The sequence below is a fragment of the Hyaena hyaena genome, unplaced genomic scaffold (genome assembly GCF_003009895.1).
Source record: "Hyaena hyaena isolate Hyena2069 unplaced genomic scaffold, ASM300989v1 scaffold_499, whole genome shotgun sequence".
NCBI classification, from domain to species: domain Eukaryota; kingdom Metazoa; phylum Chordata; class Mammalia; order Carnivora; family Hyaenidae; genus Hyaena; species Hyaena hyaena.
In genome coordinates this window covers 266,708-287,530 of record NW_024081129.1, presented here as the reverse complement: position 1 = coordinate 287,530, position 20,823 = coordinate 266,708, and the positions used below count along the sequence as shown (strand labels likewise).

Below are 20,823 nucleotides of genomic sequence, written 5' to 3'. Positions count from 1 at the left end.
ATTATCAGCTAATTTTAAGGAGAGATTTTGCAGGGCAGGGCGCCTGCATGGCTCAGTTGGTTAAGCATCCGACTTCAGCTCAGGTCATGATCTCATGGCTTGTGAGTTTGAACCGTACATCAGGGTCTCTGCTGTCAGTGTGGAGCCTGCTTTGGAACCTCTGTTCTCCCCTCTCTCTCTGTCCCTCCCTTGCTCATGCTTGCGGGCACATTCTCCCTCAAAAATAAACAAACATTTTCTCAGAATTAAATAAAAAACATTATAAAAAAAAAGGGGGGTGGTGCCTGGATGGCTCACTTGGTTAAGTGTCTGACTTCGGCTCAGGTCATGATCTCTCTTCGTGGGTTCGAGCCCCGCATTGGGCACTGTGCTGACAGCTAGCTCAGAGCCTGGAACCTCCTTTGGATTCTGTGTCTCCCTCTCTCTCTGACCCTACCCTGCTATGCTGCCTCTCTCTCTCTCTCTCTCAGAAATAAAAAACATTAAAAATTAAAGAAAAAAAAACATTAAAAAAAGAAACAAAAGAAACGTGGTTGGCCAGAAGACAGTGACCTGACATATTCGAAGTGCTGAAAGGCAGGGGGTGGGGGGACCTTATGATCAAGAATACTCTACCTGCAAGGTTATCATTCAGGATATACGCAGAGATAAAAGAATTTCCCTGGACAGTGAAAGCTAGGAGTTCATCATCATACTACCTTCACAAAAAATATTAAAGGGACTTTTCCAAGTGGAAAAAAAAAGGCAGTAACTAGAAATAAGGAAATATGAAAAAAAAATCTCGCTGGTAAAGGCAAACATACAGAAAAGGTAGTGGATCAACCACTTATAAAACTGGTAAAAATGTGACATCAAAACCATAAAATGTGTGTGGGGGGGAGTGGAGTAAAACTGTAATTCTTTTTAATTTTTTTTTTTTTTTTTGAGAGAGAAAGGTGTGTGGAGGGGCAGAGAAAGAGGGAGACACAGAATACGAAGCAGGCTCCAGGCTCCGAGCTGTCACCGCAGAGCCTGACACAGGGCTTGAACCCATGGATGATGAGATCATGACCTGAGCTGTAAAGTCAGGTGCTTAACGGACTGAGCTATCCAGGTGACCCCAAAATATAATGTTTTTAGAATGAGTCTGAACTAATGACCAATTTGAAACAGACTGCTATACACAGGTGGTCACATATGCACCTCATGGTAACCACAAACCAAACCCCTGTAATAGGTACACAAAAAATAAACAGAAAATAATCTAAACATAACACTATGGAAAGTCATCAAAGCACTAGACAGTAAGAGAAAAAGCAACAGAGAACTGCAAAAACATCCAGAAAGCAATGAACAAAATGGCAGTAAATACATACCTATCAATAATCATTGTAAATGTAAATGGACTAAATGATCCAGGCAAAAGACACAGGGTGGCTGACTGGATTAAAACAATAAACAAACCCAGTACCCATCTATACACTGCCTACAAGAGACTCACTTCAGACTTAACATACAAACTGCAAGTAAAGAGATGGAAAAAAGATAATCCATGCAAATACAAGCAAAAAGAAGGCTAGGGTAGCAATACTTCTGTCAGACAAAATCAACTTTAAAACAAAGATTGGAATAAGAGATAAAGAAGAGCATTATAGAATGATAAAAGTATCAATCTTTAAAAAACAATTTTTTAGAAACATTTTTTTTTATTTTTGAGAGAAAGAGCGTGAGCAGAGCAGGGGCAGAGAGAGAGAGGGAGACACAGAATCCGATGCAGGCTCCATCCAGGCTCTGAGCTGTCAGCACAGAACCCAACATGGGACTGGAACTCAAGACCTGCAAGATCATGACCTGAGCCCAAGTTGGACGGACGGGCTTAACCGACTGAGCCACCCAGGCGCCTTGATAAAGGGATCAATCTAACAAAAAGACAGAACACTTGTAAATATTTATGCATCCAACAGAGAAGCATCTGAATATAAACAGCAAATATTAACAGATGCAAAGGGAGAAACAGACAGTAATAGGGTAGCAGAGGACTTGACCACACTTACATCAATGGATAGATCATCCAGACAGAAAGTAAGAAGACACTAGTCTTGAATGACACATTAGATGAGACGAACAGAACATTGAGAATATTTTTCAAAAAAAACAGAATGCACAGTTTTTTTCTTTTGTAAGGACTCTCTATGCCAAATGTGGGGCTTGAACTCATAACCTTGAGATCAAGAGTTGCATGCTGTACTTTATTGAGCCAGCTAGGTGCCTCAGAATACACATTTTCCTTTTTTTTTTTTTTAATGTTTGTTTATTTTTGAAGGAGAGAAAGAGACAGAGAGACAGAGTGTGAGTGGGGGAGGGGCAGAGACAGAGGGAGACACAGAATCTGAAGCAGGCTCCAGGCTCTGAGCTGTCAGCACAGAGCCCGACGTGGGGCTGGAACTCATGAGCCATGAGATTATGACCTGAGCCAAACTCGGACATTTAACTGACTGAGTCACCCAGGTGCCCCAGAGTACACATTTTTTAAGCGCATATGGAACATTCTCCAGTACAGATCACAAGGCCACAAAACAAGTCCCAATAAATTGAAGATGAATGAAATCACACTGAGCATCTTTACCAACCACAACAGTGTGAAAAGAGAAATCACTTACAATAAAGGAAATGGAAGAAATACAAACACAAATACAAATACAAACACAAGAAATACAAACAAATGGAAGAAAATTGTTTAGAAGGCTAAACAATATGCTCCTAAACAACCAATAGGTCAATGAATAAATCAAAGAGGAAATAAGAAAATACCTTGGCTCCAATGCCCTAAAATCTATTATAAAGAGCACAAGCAGTTTTAAAAAGGCAGTACAGTGGCACAGGTCCATATCAAGAAACATGAAAAATCTTAAATATATATTTTTTAATGTTTATTTTTGAGAGAGAGAAACAGAGTGCAAGCGGGGGGGGGGGGGGGGGGGGGGGGGACACAGAATCTGAAGCAGGGTCCAGGCTCTGAGGTATCAACACAGAGCCCAATATGAGGCTCGAATTCATAGACTGTGAGATCATGACCCGAGCTNAAAGAGCACAAGCAGTTTTAAAAAGGCAGTACAGTGGCACAGGTCCATATCAAGAAACATGAAAAATCTTAAATATATATTTTTTAATGTTTATTTGAGAGAGAGAGAGAGAGAGTGCAAGCGGGGAGGGCGCAGAGAGAGAGACACACACAGAATCTGAAGCAGGGTCCAGGCTCTGAGGTATCAACACAGAGCCCAATATGAGGCTCGAATTCATAGACTGTGAGATCATGACCCGAGCTGAAGTCAGACACTCGACTAAGACACCTAGGTGCCCCTAAGAAACAGGAAAAAATATTAAACAATCTTAGCTCACACCTAAAGGAGCTAGAAAAAAAAAAAGAATAAAGCCCAAAGTTAGTAGAAGGAAGAAAATAAAGATCAGAGCAGAAGTAAATAAAATAGAGACTAAAAGACAAAAAAAAAAAAAATAGGAAAGATCAGTGAAATTAAGAGCTAGTTCTTTAGCAAGTGATGGAATGGGAAAACATATTTGCAAATAGCATATTGCAAAAATGGTTAGTATCCAAAATCTATAAAGAATTTACCAAACTCAACACCCAAAAAACAAATAATCCAGTGAAGAAATGGGCAGAAGACATGAATAGACACTTTTCCAAAGAAGACATTCAGATGGTCGACAGACACATGAAAAAATGCTCAACGTCCCTATCATTAGGGAAATATAAATCAAAGCCACACTGAGATACCACCTCACAGCAGTCAGAGTGGCTAAAATGAACAAATCAGGAGACTACAGATGCTAGTGAGGATGTGGAGAAATGGACACCTTCCTGCACTGCTGGTGGGAATGCAAATTGGTGCAGCCCCTCTGGAAAGTACTGTGGAGGCTCCTCAAAAAATTCACAATAGAACTCCCCTATGACCCAGCAATAGCACTGCTAGGAATTTACCCAAGGGATACAGGAGTGCTGAGGCATAGGGGGCACATGTACTCCAGTGTTTATAGCAGCATTTTCAACAACAGCCAAATTATGGAGGGAGCCTGAATGTCCATCAACTGATGAATGGATAAAGAAGATGTAGTTTATCTATATAGTGGAATACTACATGGCAATGAGAAAGAATGAAATCATGCCATTTACAGCAACATGGATGGAACTGGAAGGTATTATGCTGAGTGAAATAAGTCAGTCAGAGAAGGACAGATATCACATGTTTTCACTCATATGTGGATCTTGAGAAACTTAACAAAAGACCACGGGGGAAGGAAAGAGGAGAAAATAGTTACAAACAGAGAGGGAGGGAGGCAAACTATAAGAGACTCTTAAATACAGAGAACAAACTGAGGGTGGACAGGGGAGGCGGAGAGGGAAAATGGGTGATGGGCATTGAGGAGGGCACTTATTGGGATGGGCACTGGGTGTTGTATGTAAGCCAATTTGACAATAAATTATGTTTTTTTTTTTAAAAAGAGCTCGTTCTTTAAAAAATAAACAAAATGAAAAACCTTTAGCCAGCCTCTCAAGAAAGAAGAGAAAGGACCAAATAAAATTAGAAGTGAAAGAGAAGCTGCAGCCAATACCACAGAAATACAAAGGACCATAAAAAATTTTCATGAACAATTCTATGCCAATAAATTGGACAACCTAGGAGAAAGAAATAAGTTACTAGAAACATACAGTACTCCAAGACTGAATTGGAAATAAAACGAAAATCTGAACAGATGATTACTAGTAATGAAATTCAATCAGTAATAACAAAACAACAAAACCACCCCCCCCCCCCAGAACAAAAGTCAAGGACCAGATAGCTTTACAGGTGAATTCTACCAAACATAAAAAAAGTTAATACCTATCTTTCTGAAACTTTTCCGTTTATCCCCAAAAAACTGAAAAGGAAGGAATGCTTACTTATGCTCATGAAGTCAGCATTACTGTGATACCTAAACCAAAGACATTGTAAAAATAAAAAATTACAAGTCAATATCCTTGATGAACATAGATGCAAAAATCCTTAACAAAATATTAGTAAACCAAATTCAACAAATACATTAAAAATAGCATACACCATGATCAAATGGGACTTATTCCTGGGATGCAAGGATGGTTCAATATCTGCAAATCATTCAATGTGATAGATACACCACATGAACAAAACAAAGGATCAAAATCATCCAACCAGCTCAAGAGATGAAAACGTATTTGACAAAATCCAACATCCATTCATGATAAAAACACTAAAAAAGTTGGGTACAGACAGAACATACCTCAAACAAACAAAAAAACCCCCACAGCCAACATCATACGCAACAGTGAAAAGTTGAAAGCTTTTCCTCAAGTTAGGAAGGCAAGGATGCCCACTCCTGCCACTTTTATTGAACAGAGTACTTGAAGTCCTAGCCAAAGCAATCAGGCAAGAAAAAGAAATAAAAGACATCCAAATTGGAAAGGAAGAAGTAAAACTGTCACGATTCACAGATGACCTACTACAATACAGGAAACTACACCCTGCACTGCAGAACTATTAGGTCAAAGGAATTCAGTAAAGTTGAAGGATATGAAATATACAGAGATCTTATGGTTTTTTTTTTTTAATGTTTTTTTATTTATTTCTAGGAGAGAGAGAGAGAGACAGCATGAGCAGGGGAGGGTCAGAGAGAAAGGGAGTCACAGACTGAAACAGGCTCCAGGCTCCGAGCTGGCAGCCAGCACAGAGTCCGACGCGGGGCTCGAACCCACGAACCGCGAGATCATGACCCAAGCGAAAGTCGGACGCTTAACCAACTAAGCCACCCAGGCGCCCCCCCCAGGGTCATGGTATTAAGCCCTACACTGGGCTCTGTACTGAGCATGGATCCTGCTTAAGATTGTCTCTCCCTCTCTCCGTCTCCCTCTCTCCCTCTTCCCCTCTCTCTCTCTCTCTTCCCCCCCAATTGTGCATGCTTTCTCTAAAATAAGAATTTAATTTTTTAAAATGTTTTATTTCTGAGAGAGAGAGAAAGAGACAGTGTGAGCAGGGGAGGGTCAGAAAGAGAGGGAGACACAGAATCCAAAGCAGGCTCCAGGCTCTGTGCTGACAGCACAGAGCCCGATGCAGGGCTCAAACCCACGAACCGTGAGATCATGACCTGAGCCAAAGTTGGACACTTAACTGACTGAGCCACGCAGGTGCCCCTCTAAAATAAAAATTTTTTTAAAATTTTAAAAATTAAAAAAAAAATTCTTACAACTCAGCAAAAAGAGATAAGTAACTTAAAAAATGGGCAAAGGATAATGTGTGGACATTTTCTTAAGAATATATATAAATGGTTAATTAACTATATAAAAAGATCCTCACCATCACTAGCCATGAGGGAAATGTAAACCACAATGAACTACTATTTCACACTCACTAGGATGGCTGTAATAAAAGACAGAAAATACCTAATTCTGGACAGGATATGGAGAAACTGGAACCCCTATACATTGTGGGTGGGCATGTGAAGTGGTACAGCTGTTTGGAAAAAGTCTGTCATTTCTCAAAGTTAAACCTAGGGTCGTCACATGATCCAACAATTCCACTCACAAGTGCATGCTCGGCAGAACTGAATATATATGTCCAGACAAACATCTGTACACAAATGTTCACTGCAGCATTATTCATAAGAGCCAAGAAGGAGAAATGGTGATTAACTGAGGAGTGGATAAATGAAATGTGGCACATTTATACAGCGGGATTGTTATTCATCCATAAAAGACAATGAAGTACTGATTCACGCTATAACATGGATGAACCTTGAAAATATTATTCTACAAGACAGAAGTCTGCCACAAAAGGCCACATGTATGCTTCCATTTATATGAAATCCATTTATAAGAATAGACATATCCATTGATAGAGAAAGGACAGCGATTAGCAGGACTTACAGAGGGAAGGCAATGGGGAGTGGCTGCTGACGGGTATGGGCCAGCTTTTTGGGTGATGGAAATCTTCCAGAATTAAGACAGTACTGATGGTTGTACAACTTGGTGAGTAAAACCACTAAAAACCACTGAATTGTACTTGAATTTGAAACCACTGAATTTGTATTTCAAGTTTGTTTCTTAATTTAGGTAGTCTCTACATCTCATACGGGGCTCAAACCCACAACCCTGAGATCAAGAGTTGCATACTCACCAACTGAGCAACCAGATACCCCCTAGCAAATTTATTTATTTATTTACTTATTTATTTATATTTTTTAGTGAAACTATTTAAATACAAGGGCCTGATAAAAATATTCTTAGGCACACAAGATCACAGAAGGTCTACAATGTAAAGGCTTACACTGAAAATGATTTGAGATGAAATACTCTTAATATGGGTACTAAAATAAAATAGGAAGGATTAAAAGAGAAAAACATGATAAACTGAAATTATAAATGAAGATGTTAGCAACAGGTCTTAATATACCAATAGTTACATTAGGGGCGCCCGGGTGGTTTAGTCGGTTAAGCGTCCGACTTTCGCTTAGGTCATGATCTCGCGGTTCGTGGGTTCGAGCCCCGCACTGGGCTCTGTGCTGACTGCCAGCTCAGAGCCTGGAGCCTGTTTCAGTCTGTGACTCCCTCTCTCTCTGACCCACCCCTGCTCACACTGTCTCTCTCTCTCTCCTAGAAATACATAAAACATCAAAAAAAAATTTAAAAAAATATACCAATAGTTACATTAAATTTTGTTTGAAATAATCACTTTAAAGTCAAATATTAACAAATTGAGACAAAAAACCCAATTTCTATATATCTACTTGATAAAAGAAACACAAAACTAACTGAAAGCTGGAGTCATAGGAGATAAGATATGATTTAAGACCCAACATCATTATTAGGGATAGAAGAGATTACTCTTTATGGTAAAGATTCAATTCTGGGGAAACTGACTACTATTTCATACCATACACAAAAATGAACTCAAAATGGACGAAAGATTTGCATAGAAGACCTGAAACCATAAAGCTCTGAGAAGAAAACATACCTGAAGTTCCTTGACATCAGTCTTGGTAATTTTTTGGCTTTAACACCAGAAGCAAAAGCAACAAAAGCAGAAATATGCAAGTGGGACTACATCAGACTAAAAAGCGTCCGCACAGCAGCAGAAACCATCAACAAAACGAAAAGGCAACTGACCAAATGGGAGAAGATATCTGCAAATCATATATTTGGTAAGGAGCTAATATTAAAAAAAAATATATAAAGAATACACACAACTCAATAGCCAAAAAAAAAAAACCAAAAAAAAAAAAAACCAACAAGCAATAGGATCATAAAATGGGCAGAAAATCTGAACATTTTCTCAAGAGGCCATACAGATGGCCAACAGGTAAACAAAAAGGTGCCCAACATCGCCAGGCATCAGGGAAATGCAAATCAAAACCACGATATTACCTCGTACCTGGGAGAATGGCTATTACTAAAAAGGTAAGAAATAGCAAGTCTTGGGGCGCCTGGGTGGCTTAGTCGGTTAAGCGTTTGACTTTCGCTTAGGTCATGATCTCGCGGTTCGTGGGTTCGAGCCCCGCGTCGGGCTCTGTGCTGCCAGCTCAGAGCCTGGAGCCTGTTTCAGCCTGTGACTCCCTTTCTCTCTGACCCTCCCCTGCTCACGCTGTCTCTCTCTCTCCTAGGAAAAAAAAAATTAGCAAGTCTTGGTGAGGATGTGGAGAAAAGGGAGCCCTTGTATACTATTGGTGGGACTGTAAATGGGGGAGCCACTATGGAAAACTGTATAGAAGCTCCTCAAAAAATTAAAAATAAAACTACCAGGGGCACCTGGATGGCTCAGTTGGTTGAGCCTCTGACTTCTGCTTAGGTGGTGATCTCAGGGTTCCTGAGGTTGAGCCCACATCGGGCTTGCTGCTGTCCACTTGTCTGGTGCAGAGCCTGCTTCGGATCCTCTGTCCCCCCTGCTTGCTTGCACTCTCCCCCAAATGAATACATATTTAAAAAAAAAACAGAACTACCATATGATCCAGCAATTCCACTTCTGGGTATTTATCCAAAGGAAACATAAACACTATCTCAGAGATATGTGCACCCCGCCATGTTTCTTTCAGCTAAGACATAGAAGCAACCTAAATGTCTACTCATCATTAAATGGATACAGAAAATGTGGTATAAATACACAATGAAATATTACTCTACCATTAAAGAAAAGAAGGAAATCTTGCCATTGGTGGCAACATACCATGTACCTTGAGGACATTATGCTAGGTGAAATCAGTCAGACAGAGAAAGACGAATGCTGTATCTCATGTATTTGTGGAATCAAAACCAAAAGTAAAAAACAAACCCAACACAGAACTCTTAGATACAGAGAACATATTGGTGGTTGCCAGAGGTGGGTGGGGGGTTGGGCAAAATAAGTGAAGTTGGTCTAAAGTTACAAACTTTCAGTTACAAACTAAGTTCTGGGGGTATAAGGTACAGAATGGTTACCACAGTTAATAATACTCTACTGTATTTTTGAAAAACCTAGTGCTGAATAATGCAGTGGTCCTCACATTAAATTATTTTTCTGACAGAGCGAGCATGCAAGTGCACACAAGTGGTAGAGGGGCAGAGAGAGGAGGAGAGAGAGAATCCCAAGTTAAGCTTCATGCTCAGCATAGAGCCCAACGTGGGGCTCAATCCCATGACTGTGAGATCATGACTTGAGCAGAAATCAAGAGTCAGAGGCTTAACCAACTGAACCACCCAGGCGCCTCAGTCCTCATACTGTAGAACTTAGAATCCCTTTATACTCTCAAAAATTCTTGAGGAACCCAAAGAGCTTCTGTTTATATGAGTTATATCTATTAATGTTTACTGGATAGAAATTAAAACCTGGAAATGTGAATGATTAATGTTAAGAAAATTAATATTAAATTAATTTTTGTCAGGGGCACCTGAGTGAGTCAGTTGGTTAAGTGTCCGACTTTGGCTCAGGTCATGATCTCACAGTTGGTGGGTTCAAGCCCCATGTTGGGTTCTGACAGCTTGGAGTCCAGAGCCTGTTTCAGATTCTGTGTCTCCCTCTCTCTGCCCCTCCCCTGCTTGTGCTCTTCTCTCTTTCTCTCTCTCAAAAATTAAAAAAAAAATTAAAAAAAGAGATAAAATAAAAATATATACCAAGTATCATCCCAGATGGACAAGTATAAATATTCCTATAAACTGGACAAGTATGCCCGCTGTCCAGTAGTCACCAATTATGTATTCGAAGTCTCACCCAGTATAATAAAGCACCTGCCATTTTTTGGAGAGGATATGATTTTTTCTACAGGAAAAAAGAAAAAAAGGCCTGCCTATAAATTACCAGAAGTGAGAGAACAGTTTGGCAAGAGAATGGATAAATAATATACAAAAGTCCATATTTTATACAGCAGCAGCAAAGAGTATACAGATAAAGACAGGTTACCATTTATGATAGTTTCAAACATCTAGGAATAAATTTAACGAGGTGTAAGATTTCTGTGGGGGAATTTATAAAACAGGGAGAGGTATCCCATGTTCGTGGATAGCAAGATTCAATAACATACATAAATTTTTTTCATATTCATCTACAGATTCAAGTTATTTCCCTATCAAATTCCAACAGGGTTTTTCATGTTTAAAGGTAACTTTAAAATATCAGTAAAAGAGTAAAGGGCCAGGATAGCCAGAACACTTCTGAACAAGAGAAAAACAGGTCAGAGGGGAACTTTTCTACCAGACATCACAGATTATTAACAAGTTCTAGTAGGGGCACCCGGGTGGCTCAGTCGGTTAAACGACTGAGCTTGGCTCAGGTCATGATCTCACTGTCTATGAGTTCATGCCCGGCGTCAGGCTCTGTGCTGACAGCTGGGAGCCTGGAGCCTGCTTTGGATTCTGTGTCTCCCTCTCTCTCTGCTCCTCCCCCACTTGCTCTCTGTATCTCTCTCTTAAAATTAAACGTAAAAACATTTTAAAAATTAAAAAAAAAGTTCTAGTAATAAAGCAATGTGACAGAGCAACAGATAGACAAATCGACTAGAAGAGAGAGAAGAACCTAGAAACACACCTGTGCACATATGAACTTTCGTTACATAACCCAAGTAGCATGTAGGGTCAGTGGGGAATAAAGGGAGCTAAAAACATGTTAGTCACGTTCAGAGAGGATGAAACGTGATTCCTGTTTCACACCATGTACAAAAATCAACTCTGGATGGATTAAGGACTTATATGTCAAAACAAAATGTTAAGATACCTACTAGAAACTGTAGATGAATGAATACCTTGTAGACCTTAAGGGTAGGGAGAGATTTCTGAAACAAGACACAAAAAGAACTATTAAAGGAAAGGTTGATGTAATTGTCCATGATAAAATTAAAAACTGTGGCTCAACAAAAAATATCTAAAAGAAGTGAAAGACAAGTTATAAATGGTATGAACATATTTACAGCCTACACAATTGACAAAAGACCAGTATCAAGAATATGTGTGTGTGCCTATGTATAAACACACACACACAAATGCATATATACATATACACAAATGCATATAACCAGGCATACAAAACTCCCTCAAATAAATAAGAATAGCTCTAGTCACTCAATCAAAAAATGGGCAAAAGAAAAAGCCATTTCACAGAAGAGACAACACATGGCCAATAAACATACGAAGATATCCAAAATCTATAAAGAACTAATGTAAGTCAACACTCAAATAATGCAATTAAAAAATGGGCAGAAGACATGAATGGAAATTTCTCCAAAGAAGACATCCATATGGCTAACAGACATATGAACAGATGTTTATCGTCACTTAACACCAGGGAAATGCAAATCAAAACTACAATGAGCTATCACCTCACACCTGTCAGAACGGCTAAAATCAACAACACAAGAAACAACAGGTGTTGGTGAGGATGTTGAGAAAAAGGCACCGTCGTGCACTGCCGGGAATGCACACTGGTGCGGCCACTGTGGTAAACAGTATGGAGTCTGCTCCAAAAGTTAAAAAGAGAACTGCCTTATGATCCAGCGATGGCACTCCTGGGTATTTACCCAAAGAATATTAAGAACGCTAATCCAAAGGGTTACATGTTTACTGCAGCGTTATCTACAACAGCCAAGATATGAAACAGCCCAAGTGTCCACTGACTGATGAACGGATAAAGAAGATGTGGTGTATATATAAACAATGGAAGGGTAGCCACAAAAAGGAATGAAATCTTGCCATTTGCAACAACATGGATGGGGCTAGAAAATATAATGCCGAGAGAAATAAGTTAGTCGGGGAGAAAGACAAATACCATACGATTATGATTTTACTCCTACGTGGACTCTAAGAAACAAAACAGACAAGCAATGGGGGAGAAAAAAGGGAGAAAGAGAAACACACCCCTCACCCCCTGCAAGTTCTCTTGGTGCTGCAGACCTTAGGGACAGCTCTCCAGCCTGGACCCCACGGACAGGGAGCCATGCCGTCTTCGAGCTCCTACTAGAATGTCAACTCTGCTCCCAGACCACTCGTCACCCAGACAGACGGAGCTCCTCATACACGGGCATCAGCGTAGGCACAGGGCCCGGCACACGGCAGGGAGAGAGAGGGCCGCTTGGATTCCTTCTGTATACTTTACAAGGCACCGTCTCTTGTGACAGCTTTTAGATTGATGCTAGTTTTTACAAGGTTGTGTGTGGGGGCGCCTGCGTGGCTCAAGTCGGCTGAGCGTTAGACTTTGGCTCGGGTCATGATCTTGCTCACCTCGGTTCATGGGTTCGAGCCCCACAACAGGCTCTGTGCTGACAGCGTGGAGCCTGCTTGGGATTCTGTCTCCCTCTCTCTCTGCCCCTCCTCTGCTCTTTCTTTCTCTCTCTCAAAAGTAAAGAAACATTAAAAAAAAAAAAAAGGTTGTGTGGGTTTTCCCCTCTGACCTCTGTAACTCCTGAGGACTAGAAATCTGTGCACTGGGCACAGTGCCAGGGCTGTGGCCGTGGCTCATGAAGGACCACAGGGATGAGGCTCAGCAAAACACATGGTGCTCCCTTGCCCCGGAGCCCTCACTCACCGTGTTGAAGTACTCGACGCCGGTGGCTTCAAATGCCCTTGCCACAGCTTGGGTTGTGGCCACGCAGGCTACGGGATGGCCATTGCCAATGGACTTGCCCATGGTGACGATGTCGGGGACAAAGTCTTCTCCTTGCAGCTGGAAGGCCCAGAAGTGCTTGCCCACTCGGCCAAAGCCCACTTGAATCTCGTCTGCGACAAAGACCCCTCCGGCCCTGTGGATGTGCCTGTGGCAGAGGACAGACGGCTGACGGGATCTGCGATACGGAGGATCGGACCATGAGCTGGGGGGTCTTGGACCCTGAACACTGGCTCTGCCAGCACTAAGGTGGGGGCCTCAGGCAGGTGGCTGCATTTCTCAGAGCCACCACTTCTTGAAATTCTGGCCAAGAGGCTACGTTGAGGCTGGGATTTGGAACAAAGGTCGGGAAACCCCTTGACATCCTGGCCCTCCTGGCTACTCACTCTGCCACTTCCTGGAAGAAGCCGGCCGGAGGGATGATCTGGCCTCCCACGCTGGGCAGAGACTCTGCAAAGAATGCTGCAATCTGTGGATGAGACGGACTGCTGGGGACACCACTGCAGAGGCACTGAGCGGCACGCGGAGTGCATCCTGCCCACACCGGCTCAGCACTGGCTCCAGCACAAGTCACCAGCGTGGCTGTGTGGCCATTTTGGGCTCCAGGTCACATCTGGCCTGTGACTGCATTTGCTTATGGTCTGCAAACCAACTCTTTTTGCACAAAGCCCAACACGGGGCTCGAACTCACAAACAGTGAGATCGTGACCTGAGCTGAAGTTGGACGCTTAACCGACCGAGCCACCCAGGCACCCCTGCAAACCAGCTCTTACTCTGTGGAATTCTCCAGACCCCTTGTACTCAGCACATCCCAGGGTTCTCTCCCCCATTGGCCTGTTCCTTCCCTGGCCCTCCTTGGTGACTCCCCTCACCCCCACCGAGAGAAACTCAGCCCCCACCCGTGACCCAGCCTCCGCCTTCATCCATCAGTCAGCACAGCCTCTGCCTCTCCAGTGTCTGTGCATCCGCTCGTCCCCTCCACCTGGACACAGCTGCCTCCTGGCACATCTGTCACTTTCTGCCCTGGCCTCCTGCAGATGCCACCTGGCGGGATGCCTCTGGCAGCCCATCCTCCACCTGCCACCAGGGTGAGCCTCAGCTCATCACCAGATGCACCACTGTCCTGTGTAAAGCTCTTCCGTGACCCCATGACTGACAGCTGTGACTTCCAAGCTATAGTCAGTCCTAGAGCAGCTCCAGAGGCTACCGCCAGGTGAAGGAAGGGCTGATGGGGTAGGAAACCGTCCCTTTTCTGCTCTTATGTGAGTGCGGGCAAAGCATCTGAAACGCGCACGCCCAGCTCCCCGGGTCTAGTCCTGCCAGCCTTTCTGGCTTCATAGCCTGCTGCTCGTTGCCATGTGTCTTGTGTTCAGCTGTCACTGCTGCAGCGAGACCTTCCAGAGAGCCCCCCACCAACAGCTAACTCCCAGCCACGGTCACCGTGGCCACCGCCCTCCCGGTGCGCACTCATCTCTCCTGCCTCTGCCCCTGAACTCTGTGTCTGCTGCCACGTGGGGGCAGGGCCTCCTCATGGCCTCAGGCTGGTCACGTTCAAATGCATCCCCTGGTCTTACCGTTCTCCCTCTCCGGAGCCTCCGAAGGTTTGTTTGCACAGCCCTTGCAGGCCTGTGTTCTGCCTGCTTCTCTAGGCTCATTTCCCACCAGCCCGGCCAGGCCCCACACTGATGTCTGCTTGGGTTGCCTTTCCTCTCCTGCCCCTGCCCACTGAGTGCCAACCCCTCCTCACGGACATCAGGGAGCATCTCCTCCTCCATCACGCCCACACCATCCAGCCCGGGGCCTCTAGGCTCCTGTAACAGCCCGGACACATCTTTCTCTCAACCGTCTGCTGAGCGGTGAACCGCCCTCCTAGATCCCTAAAGCGGGGGCCCCGGTTCCAGTTTCTCCCAGGGTCTCCGGTGTCCAGCACTGGGTTGACAGCAGAGGAAATGCCATCCGCTGTCCGATTCACGGGGCCTGTGCAGGCGCAGTTACCTTCCTGCCCTTTTCCTGTGCGCTGTTCACCACGCGTTCCACCTCGCTGGCATAGGCCCCAGCTGGGTTGGGGTGGTCCTCCCGGTAAAGGCCCCGGTAGGTGTCTGGGAGAGGTGCCTGCGGGGAGCGACAGCGCCGTGTCATCCGGGCTGGGGGGTGAGCACCGACCTGCTGCCCGCCTGGGTGGCGCGTACCACATGGACCCACTCCTTCTGGCCATCCAGGTCTCGGAACTTGTAGGGACTGATGTCGATCAGGGAGCTCAGGTGGCCGTGGTAAGCACTGGGGAGGAGAACGGAGGGGGCTCAGGGGCAGGTACTCCCGACAAACATCTGCCCGCCTCAGGAGGCACAGGGGGGTCCAGCCTTCCCAACGCAGCCCCCAGACCCTGGGGCTGGGGACCAGCACGGGCCTTGGAGCCGGCGAGACTTCCCGTAAGGGGGCTCACTAGCTGGGACGGCGGCTAATCGTCGAAGCTCTCTGGGTTCGGTCCTCTACTCTGAGAAGTGGGGGCGGGGGGCAGGGTCTCCTTCAGAACTGTGATTAGTGCTCTAGCCCTGGGCCTCGTGCACAGCAGATACTAAATACCGTCAGGACAGTTTTCATACCTAAACTGTGGGGCCCATTCTCACCAGCTTACAAAGCATTTTCTGCTCCCAGAAAAGAGGCCCTGGGGGAAAAAGCCCTGTGGTGTCCTATGTAGGGGTGTCTCTATGGCCGGGTCCTCACACTTCCCTCCAGTAGCCCAGGCCTCTCCCCTCCTGCCCCCCGGCACTCAGAGCCAGAGCCTCGCTGATCCCCAGTAAGTGGTGGGCCCAGGCTTCTGCAAATGGCACTCACTGGTCTAACACCACCACGTCCCAATGTCCCGTGTACCGGCGAGCCAGCCTCAGGGCCAGGTCATTGGCTTCCGACCTATGAAAGGAAAGGTAGACACGGCTCAGACTGCTGTTCAAGGGCTTTCCTCCTGGATGCCTGCTTCCTACACACAAGTCCAGAGGAAAAGAGGAACGCTACCAGCAGCAAAATTCTCAGGACACCATTTGTGAGTCATTTGAATTCATTCAGTCAATCAACATTTTATCAAATGTGCTAGGAGCTGGGGCTGGGGCTGGAAATAGTAAGGAAAATAGGTCCTGGTTCTTCTAGAACTTTCTACATTCTAGTAGGTATCATGAAAGCAAAATAAACCAAGAATGATCATTTTGATAAGTGCCCCAAGAGAACCACATAGGGCCTGAATTGTGTCCCCCAAAATTCATATGTTGAGGCCCTGACCCCTACTACCTAAGAATGTGACTATGTAATGTTAAATGAATTAATGTTTATTTTTCAAAGACAGAGACAAAGTGTGAGTAGGGGAGGGGCAAAGAGAGAGAGAGAGAGAGAGAGAGAGAGAGAATCCGAAGGAGGCTCCAGGTTCTGAGCTGTCCGCACAGAACCCGACATGGGCCTCAAACCCATGAACCGTGAGATCATGACCTGAGCCAAAGTCAGACGCTCAACTGACCAAGCCACCCAGGAGCCCCTAAATTTATATAAATTAAAATGAGGCCGTCAGGGTGGGCTCTAATTCAATCTGACTAGTGTCCTTATACAAAGAGGAAACACAGGCACACAGAGACACAAGGGGTGTGGACACCAAGAAGAAAGACCAAGTGAGGAAAGAGCCAGAAGGTGGCCATTCACAAACCAAGGAGAGAGGCCTCAAAGAAGTCACACTTGCTAACACTTTATTCTTGGATTCTGGCATCCAGGAGGAGGAGAAATACATTTCCGTCATTTACGCCTCCCAGCCTATGGCATTCTGTCATGGCAGCCCTGACTCATACAGGGGTCAGGGAAAATGGGTGAGGAGACACCACCAGAACTGAGTCCCCAGGGGGAAGTTTCCAGGCAGAGTGAGCAGCATGTGCAAGGGCCCTGTGCAGGAAAAGTGCTCAGCATGCTCGGGGAACAGAGACCCCACAAGGGAGGCCAAGGCAGCACAGGAGAGGAAGTTGGGAGACACGCAGGGGCCCCACACAGAGGGCCTTGCAAGGCTCCTAGATTTTCTTCTTAGTGCCATGCCAAGCTACTGAAGAGTTTTATTTATTTTTTTTTAATTTGTATTTTACAGTAAAACCTTGGACTGTAACTTGTTCTGTGAGTGTTCTGCAAGATGAGCAAACATTTCTAATAAATTTCTTTTTTTTAAAAATATTTTTATTTATTTCTAGGAGAGAGAGAGAGAGAGACAGCGTGAGCAGGGGAGGGTCAGAGAGAGAGGGAGATACAGACTCTGAAATAGGCTCCAGGCTCTGAGCTGGCAGTCAGCACAGAGCCCGACGTGGGGCTCGAACCCACAAACCGTGAGATCATGACCTAAGCAAAAGTCGGATGCTCAACCGACTAAGCCACCCGGGCGCCCCTAATAAATTTCAACTTGATAAATGAGTGCTATCTTGCAATACAAGTAGTACTGATGCCAGAGGTCACATGATCACAACTGAGCCAATGGCTCTTGAGATTCGCTTTGATATGCAAGTGCTTTGAATTACAGCCATGTTTCTGGAAGGAATTATGTTCGCAAACCAAGGTTTTGCTGTATTTTTTTTTAAGATTTATTTTATGTTTAGAGAGAGAGAATGTGAGCAGGGAGAAGGACAGAGGGAGAGGGAAAGAGAGAATCTCAAGGAGGCTCCACGCTCAGCATGAGGTTTGATATCATGACCCTGGGGTCATGACCTGAGCCTAAATCAAGAGTAGGACACTTAACCGACGGAGCCACCCAGGCGCCCCGCTACCTAAGAGTTTTAATCTGAGAAGGGACGTGCTTCAGCTCCCATCTAGGAGGCAGCTTGTGGCTGTGTGGCTCTAATGCAGTAGAAGGGGAAGAGAGGAGAGCTAGGAGGACACTCAGCTCAGAGCACATGGTGGCAGGGAGAACAGAAAGAGGGACAGAGGCAGAAGACCTGGGGACAGACGAAGCGGGCTTGCTGTAGGATTGGGAGGAGGGTGAGCAGTTCCTGCGTGGAGCAGAGATGCAGACGGTGCTGCCATTTACGAGGCAAGACAGGGTCGGGGTGGCCGAGAGGGGGGTGTGTCGTCCCGGGAATGCCAGGGACAGCCAGTGCCGTGGTCCCACACCAGGTGTTGGCAGACGACAACCAACTCCTTTTGAACACATCAAGTTGGAGATGTTCCAGAAGTCAAGTGGGCGGTTAGAATCTTGGGGCTGGAACACAGGAGAAGCACCTGGACTTGAGACACAAATTGGGGGGTCACAAGCACGTGACCATGGAAAGACTTGGAAACGAATGAGGGAGAGGGCTCAGGACCAGCCCTGAAGAACAGTGGAGGAGCGATGGGCAGGGGAGACCGAGTGGTGGCCAGAGGCAGGTGGAAACCAGGAGGGCGCGCAGCGTCCTGCAGGGGTGACCAGAAAGCACTTCCGGAGAGTGGCGGTGCCGTCGACGTTGCCGAGAGATAGAGTTAGGCAAAAGCAGCAAAGAGACCACTGGATTTGGCAACGTGGAAGTCACTGGAATCCAGAATGCATGTGACGGAGTAAGCCAGCAAATGTCCCTGACCCCACTGCCCAGGAAGCTCTGACTCCTGGACCCGGCTTTCTGCTCTTCCCCATAAGCTCCGGTTCCGCCTTTGTCTCAGAAAGGACCCCAAGCGGGGTTCTTTCTTTGAACTACTGTTTCCTTATCTGAAAAATGACGAAGGGAAATTTTGCATCCTAGAAATTACCAGAGGCGGCGGCTGTGGGGGGGATCTGATGAATGAAAATGACAGTGATTGTCATTTGCCGTTTCTGTCCCTGCTGCCACTCCTAGCGTGAGCTACCATCACCTGTCACCTCGCTGCTGAATTGGTGCTTAATGGGGTCTATTCTTGCTCCTCCCCAGCTCCGATAACGTCACTTGCTAGATTAAAACCCTAAGATGCTCTTAGGATAAAAACAAATTCCTCTTGAGCCCCACGTTGGGCTCAGTGCTGACAGCCTGGAGCCTGCTTCGGATTCTGTCTCCCTTTCTCTCTGCCCCTTCTCCACTCGCGATCTGTCTCTGTCTCTCAAAAATAAACAAACATTAAAGAAATTAAAATAGAAACAAAAAAACCCACAACAAATTCCTCACTTGGAAGGTGTCAGCTCACACGCTCTCTTCTCCCTTTGGCTCCTCAAGTGTGCCAGATCCCATGCCTTTCCTGCCACAGAGCCTTTGCACAGGCTGTGCAACCGTGACATAAACACTTCTGGCGAAGTGGGCAGCTTCCTTACTGCTCATCGCTCTTTGCCTGATACAGAAGCCTTCCCTGATACTCTCTGAGCAGGCGCAGGCTTGGGCCCCTCGCTGCTTCTCTGCTTTATCAGGTCCCTTCCTTTTCTTCCAGACAGTGACCTCTCTTTGCAATTCTGCATTTCTGTGAAGTACCAGTTGATACTTCTGTTCCCTACTGAGCAGCCTGAGGGCAGGGATTTTGGTTATACCCCCAGCTGGGCCTGTGTATTCCTAAGGCAGACAACAATCATGGAGACAATCTTGGAACAGAGATAGTGGCTTACTAAGAGAGCAGAAAACTGGGATCTCACAGAGTCAGCACCTGGGTCTATGGGGGGGGGGGGTAGCGCGGGCACCCGACTCAGCAAGGGCAAGGCAGCCTCGCCCCCAGTCCTTGCTGAGTCAGCCACACTATGTTTCAACAGGTGAACAATTCTGTCTTCACCACCTCATCCTCCTGCTGGGGGCCGGCCGAAGTCCACTCACCCAGAATTCAGGAAGTAAAACACACACAGCTTCTCCGGCAGGGTCTCTGAGAGCCTCTGGGCATAATCCACGATGTTATCGTGCAGGTACCGGCTGTTGGTGTTGAGCACCTGGTTCTGTTCATGCGCTGCTCGGACCACGAGAGGGTGGCAGTGCCCAACTGGAAGAGGGCCACCTCTGTCACACAGCGGCTCTGCTCAGCCGGCCCCACGGGCCTCCCCCCCAGCTCTAGTCCACAAACCCAACCAAAGGAGGGGCGGAGGGAGAGGTGGAGGGGCAAGAGGCGAGTTTGAAGATGGGGTGTGTGTTTGTACGTGACAGAGATGCCAGTTCTGGAAAGGGACACCTAGAAAGGAGTCCCTGGGATTCTGGGTAAAGGAAAAGCTGGCACAAAGCCTATCTAGAAATCCCGTGTCTCTGAGAAGGCTTCTTGAGGCCTGTTTGACAAAGACAGGACATTGGGGGCAGGTGGATGTGCCTGTCGGCAGGCTTCACTTCACTAGTCAATGGGGGCGGGAGGTGAGGTTGATTGCCAACAGCCTGGGATTATAACAGGCACCCTCCAAGCAAATTATCTGAGTTAACTCACTCATTCCTGCAAAACACCTTGAGGTGAGTACCTAGCATTAACATGTCTATTTTGCAGATGGGCAAACTGAGGCACAGAGAATTAAGTCACTTGCCCAAGATCATAGCGTAAGTGGAGGGCAGGGATACGATGAACGCTGATGGTCAGGAACAAAAGCCCCTGTTTTAAATCTCTACCTCATTAACCCCTAGTTGGCTTGTTGGGTCACGGGCTCCTCGTTCCATCAGCTCTGGCGACCCCACCTGGGGATAGCTAGCTGCATTCTGACTTGTTTCCTTGCCTAGAGCCTGAGAAGGTCCCTGGGGCCGAGGCCCTGCCATGATTCCCAATACTTGGCCAGAGGCCTACTGTATTGCTG

The 20,823-nt window shown here is 45.8% G+C and overlaps 1 protein-coding gene across 3 annotated transcripts in view; it reads right to left on the bottom strand.

Annotated features, from left to right (window-relative positions):
- PHYKPL (5-phosphohydroxy-L-lysine phospho-lyase) overlaps window positions 1-20,823 on the bottom strand; it is a 35,570-nt gene that overhangs the window by 13,456 nt on the left and 1,291 nt on the right. For all 3 annotated transcript variants that reach the window (XM_039254629.1, XM_039254630.1, XM_039254628.1), the window contains exons 3-8: window positions 19,877-20,036; window positions 15,960-16,034; window positions 15,314-15,401; window positions 15,120-15,236; window positions 13,511-13,593; window positions 13,047-13,272 (exon numbers count right to left, since the gene is read on the bottom strand). In XM_039254629.1, coding sequence (XP_039110560.1) covers window positions 13,047-13,272; window positions 13,511-13,593; window positions 15,120-15,236; window positions 15,314-15,401; window positions 15,960-16,034; window positions 19,877-20,036 — 749 coding nt within the window. The remainder of the gene's footprint in view (window positions 1-13,046; window positions 13,273-13,510; window positions 13,594-15,119; window positions 15,237-15,313; window positions 15,402-15,959; window positions 16,035-19,876; window positions 20,037-20,823) is intronic.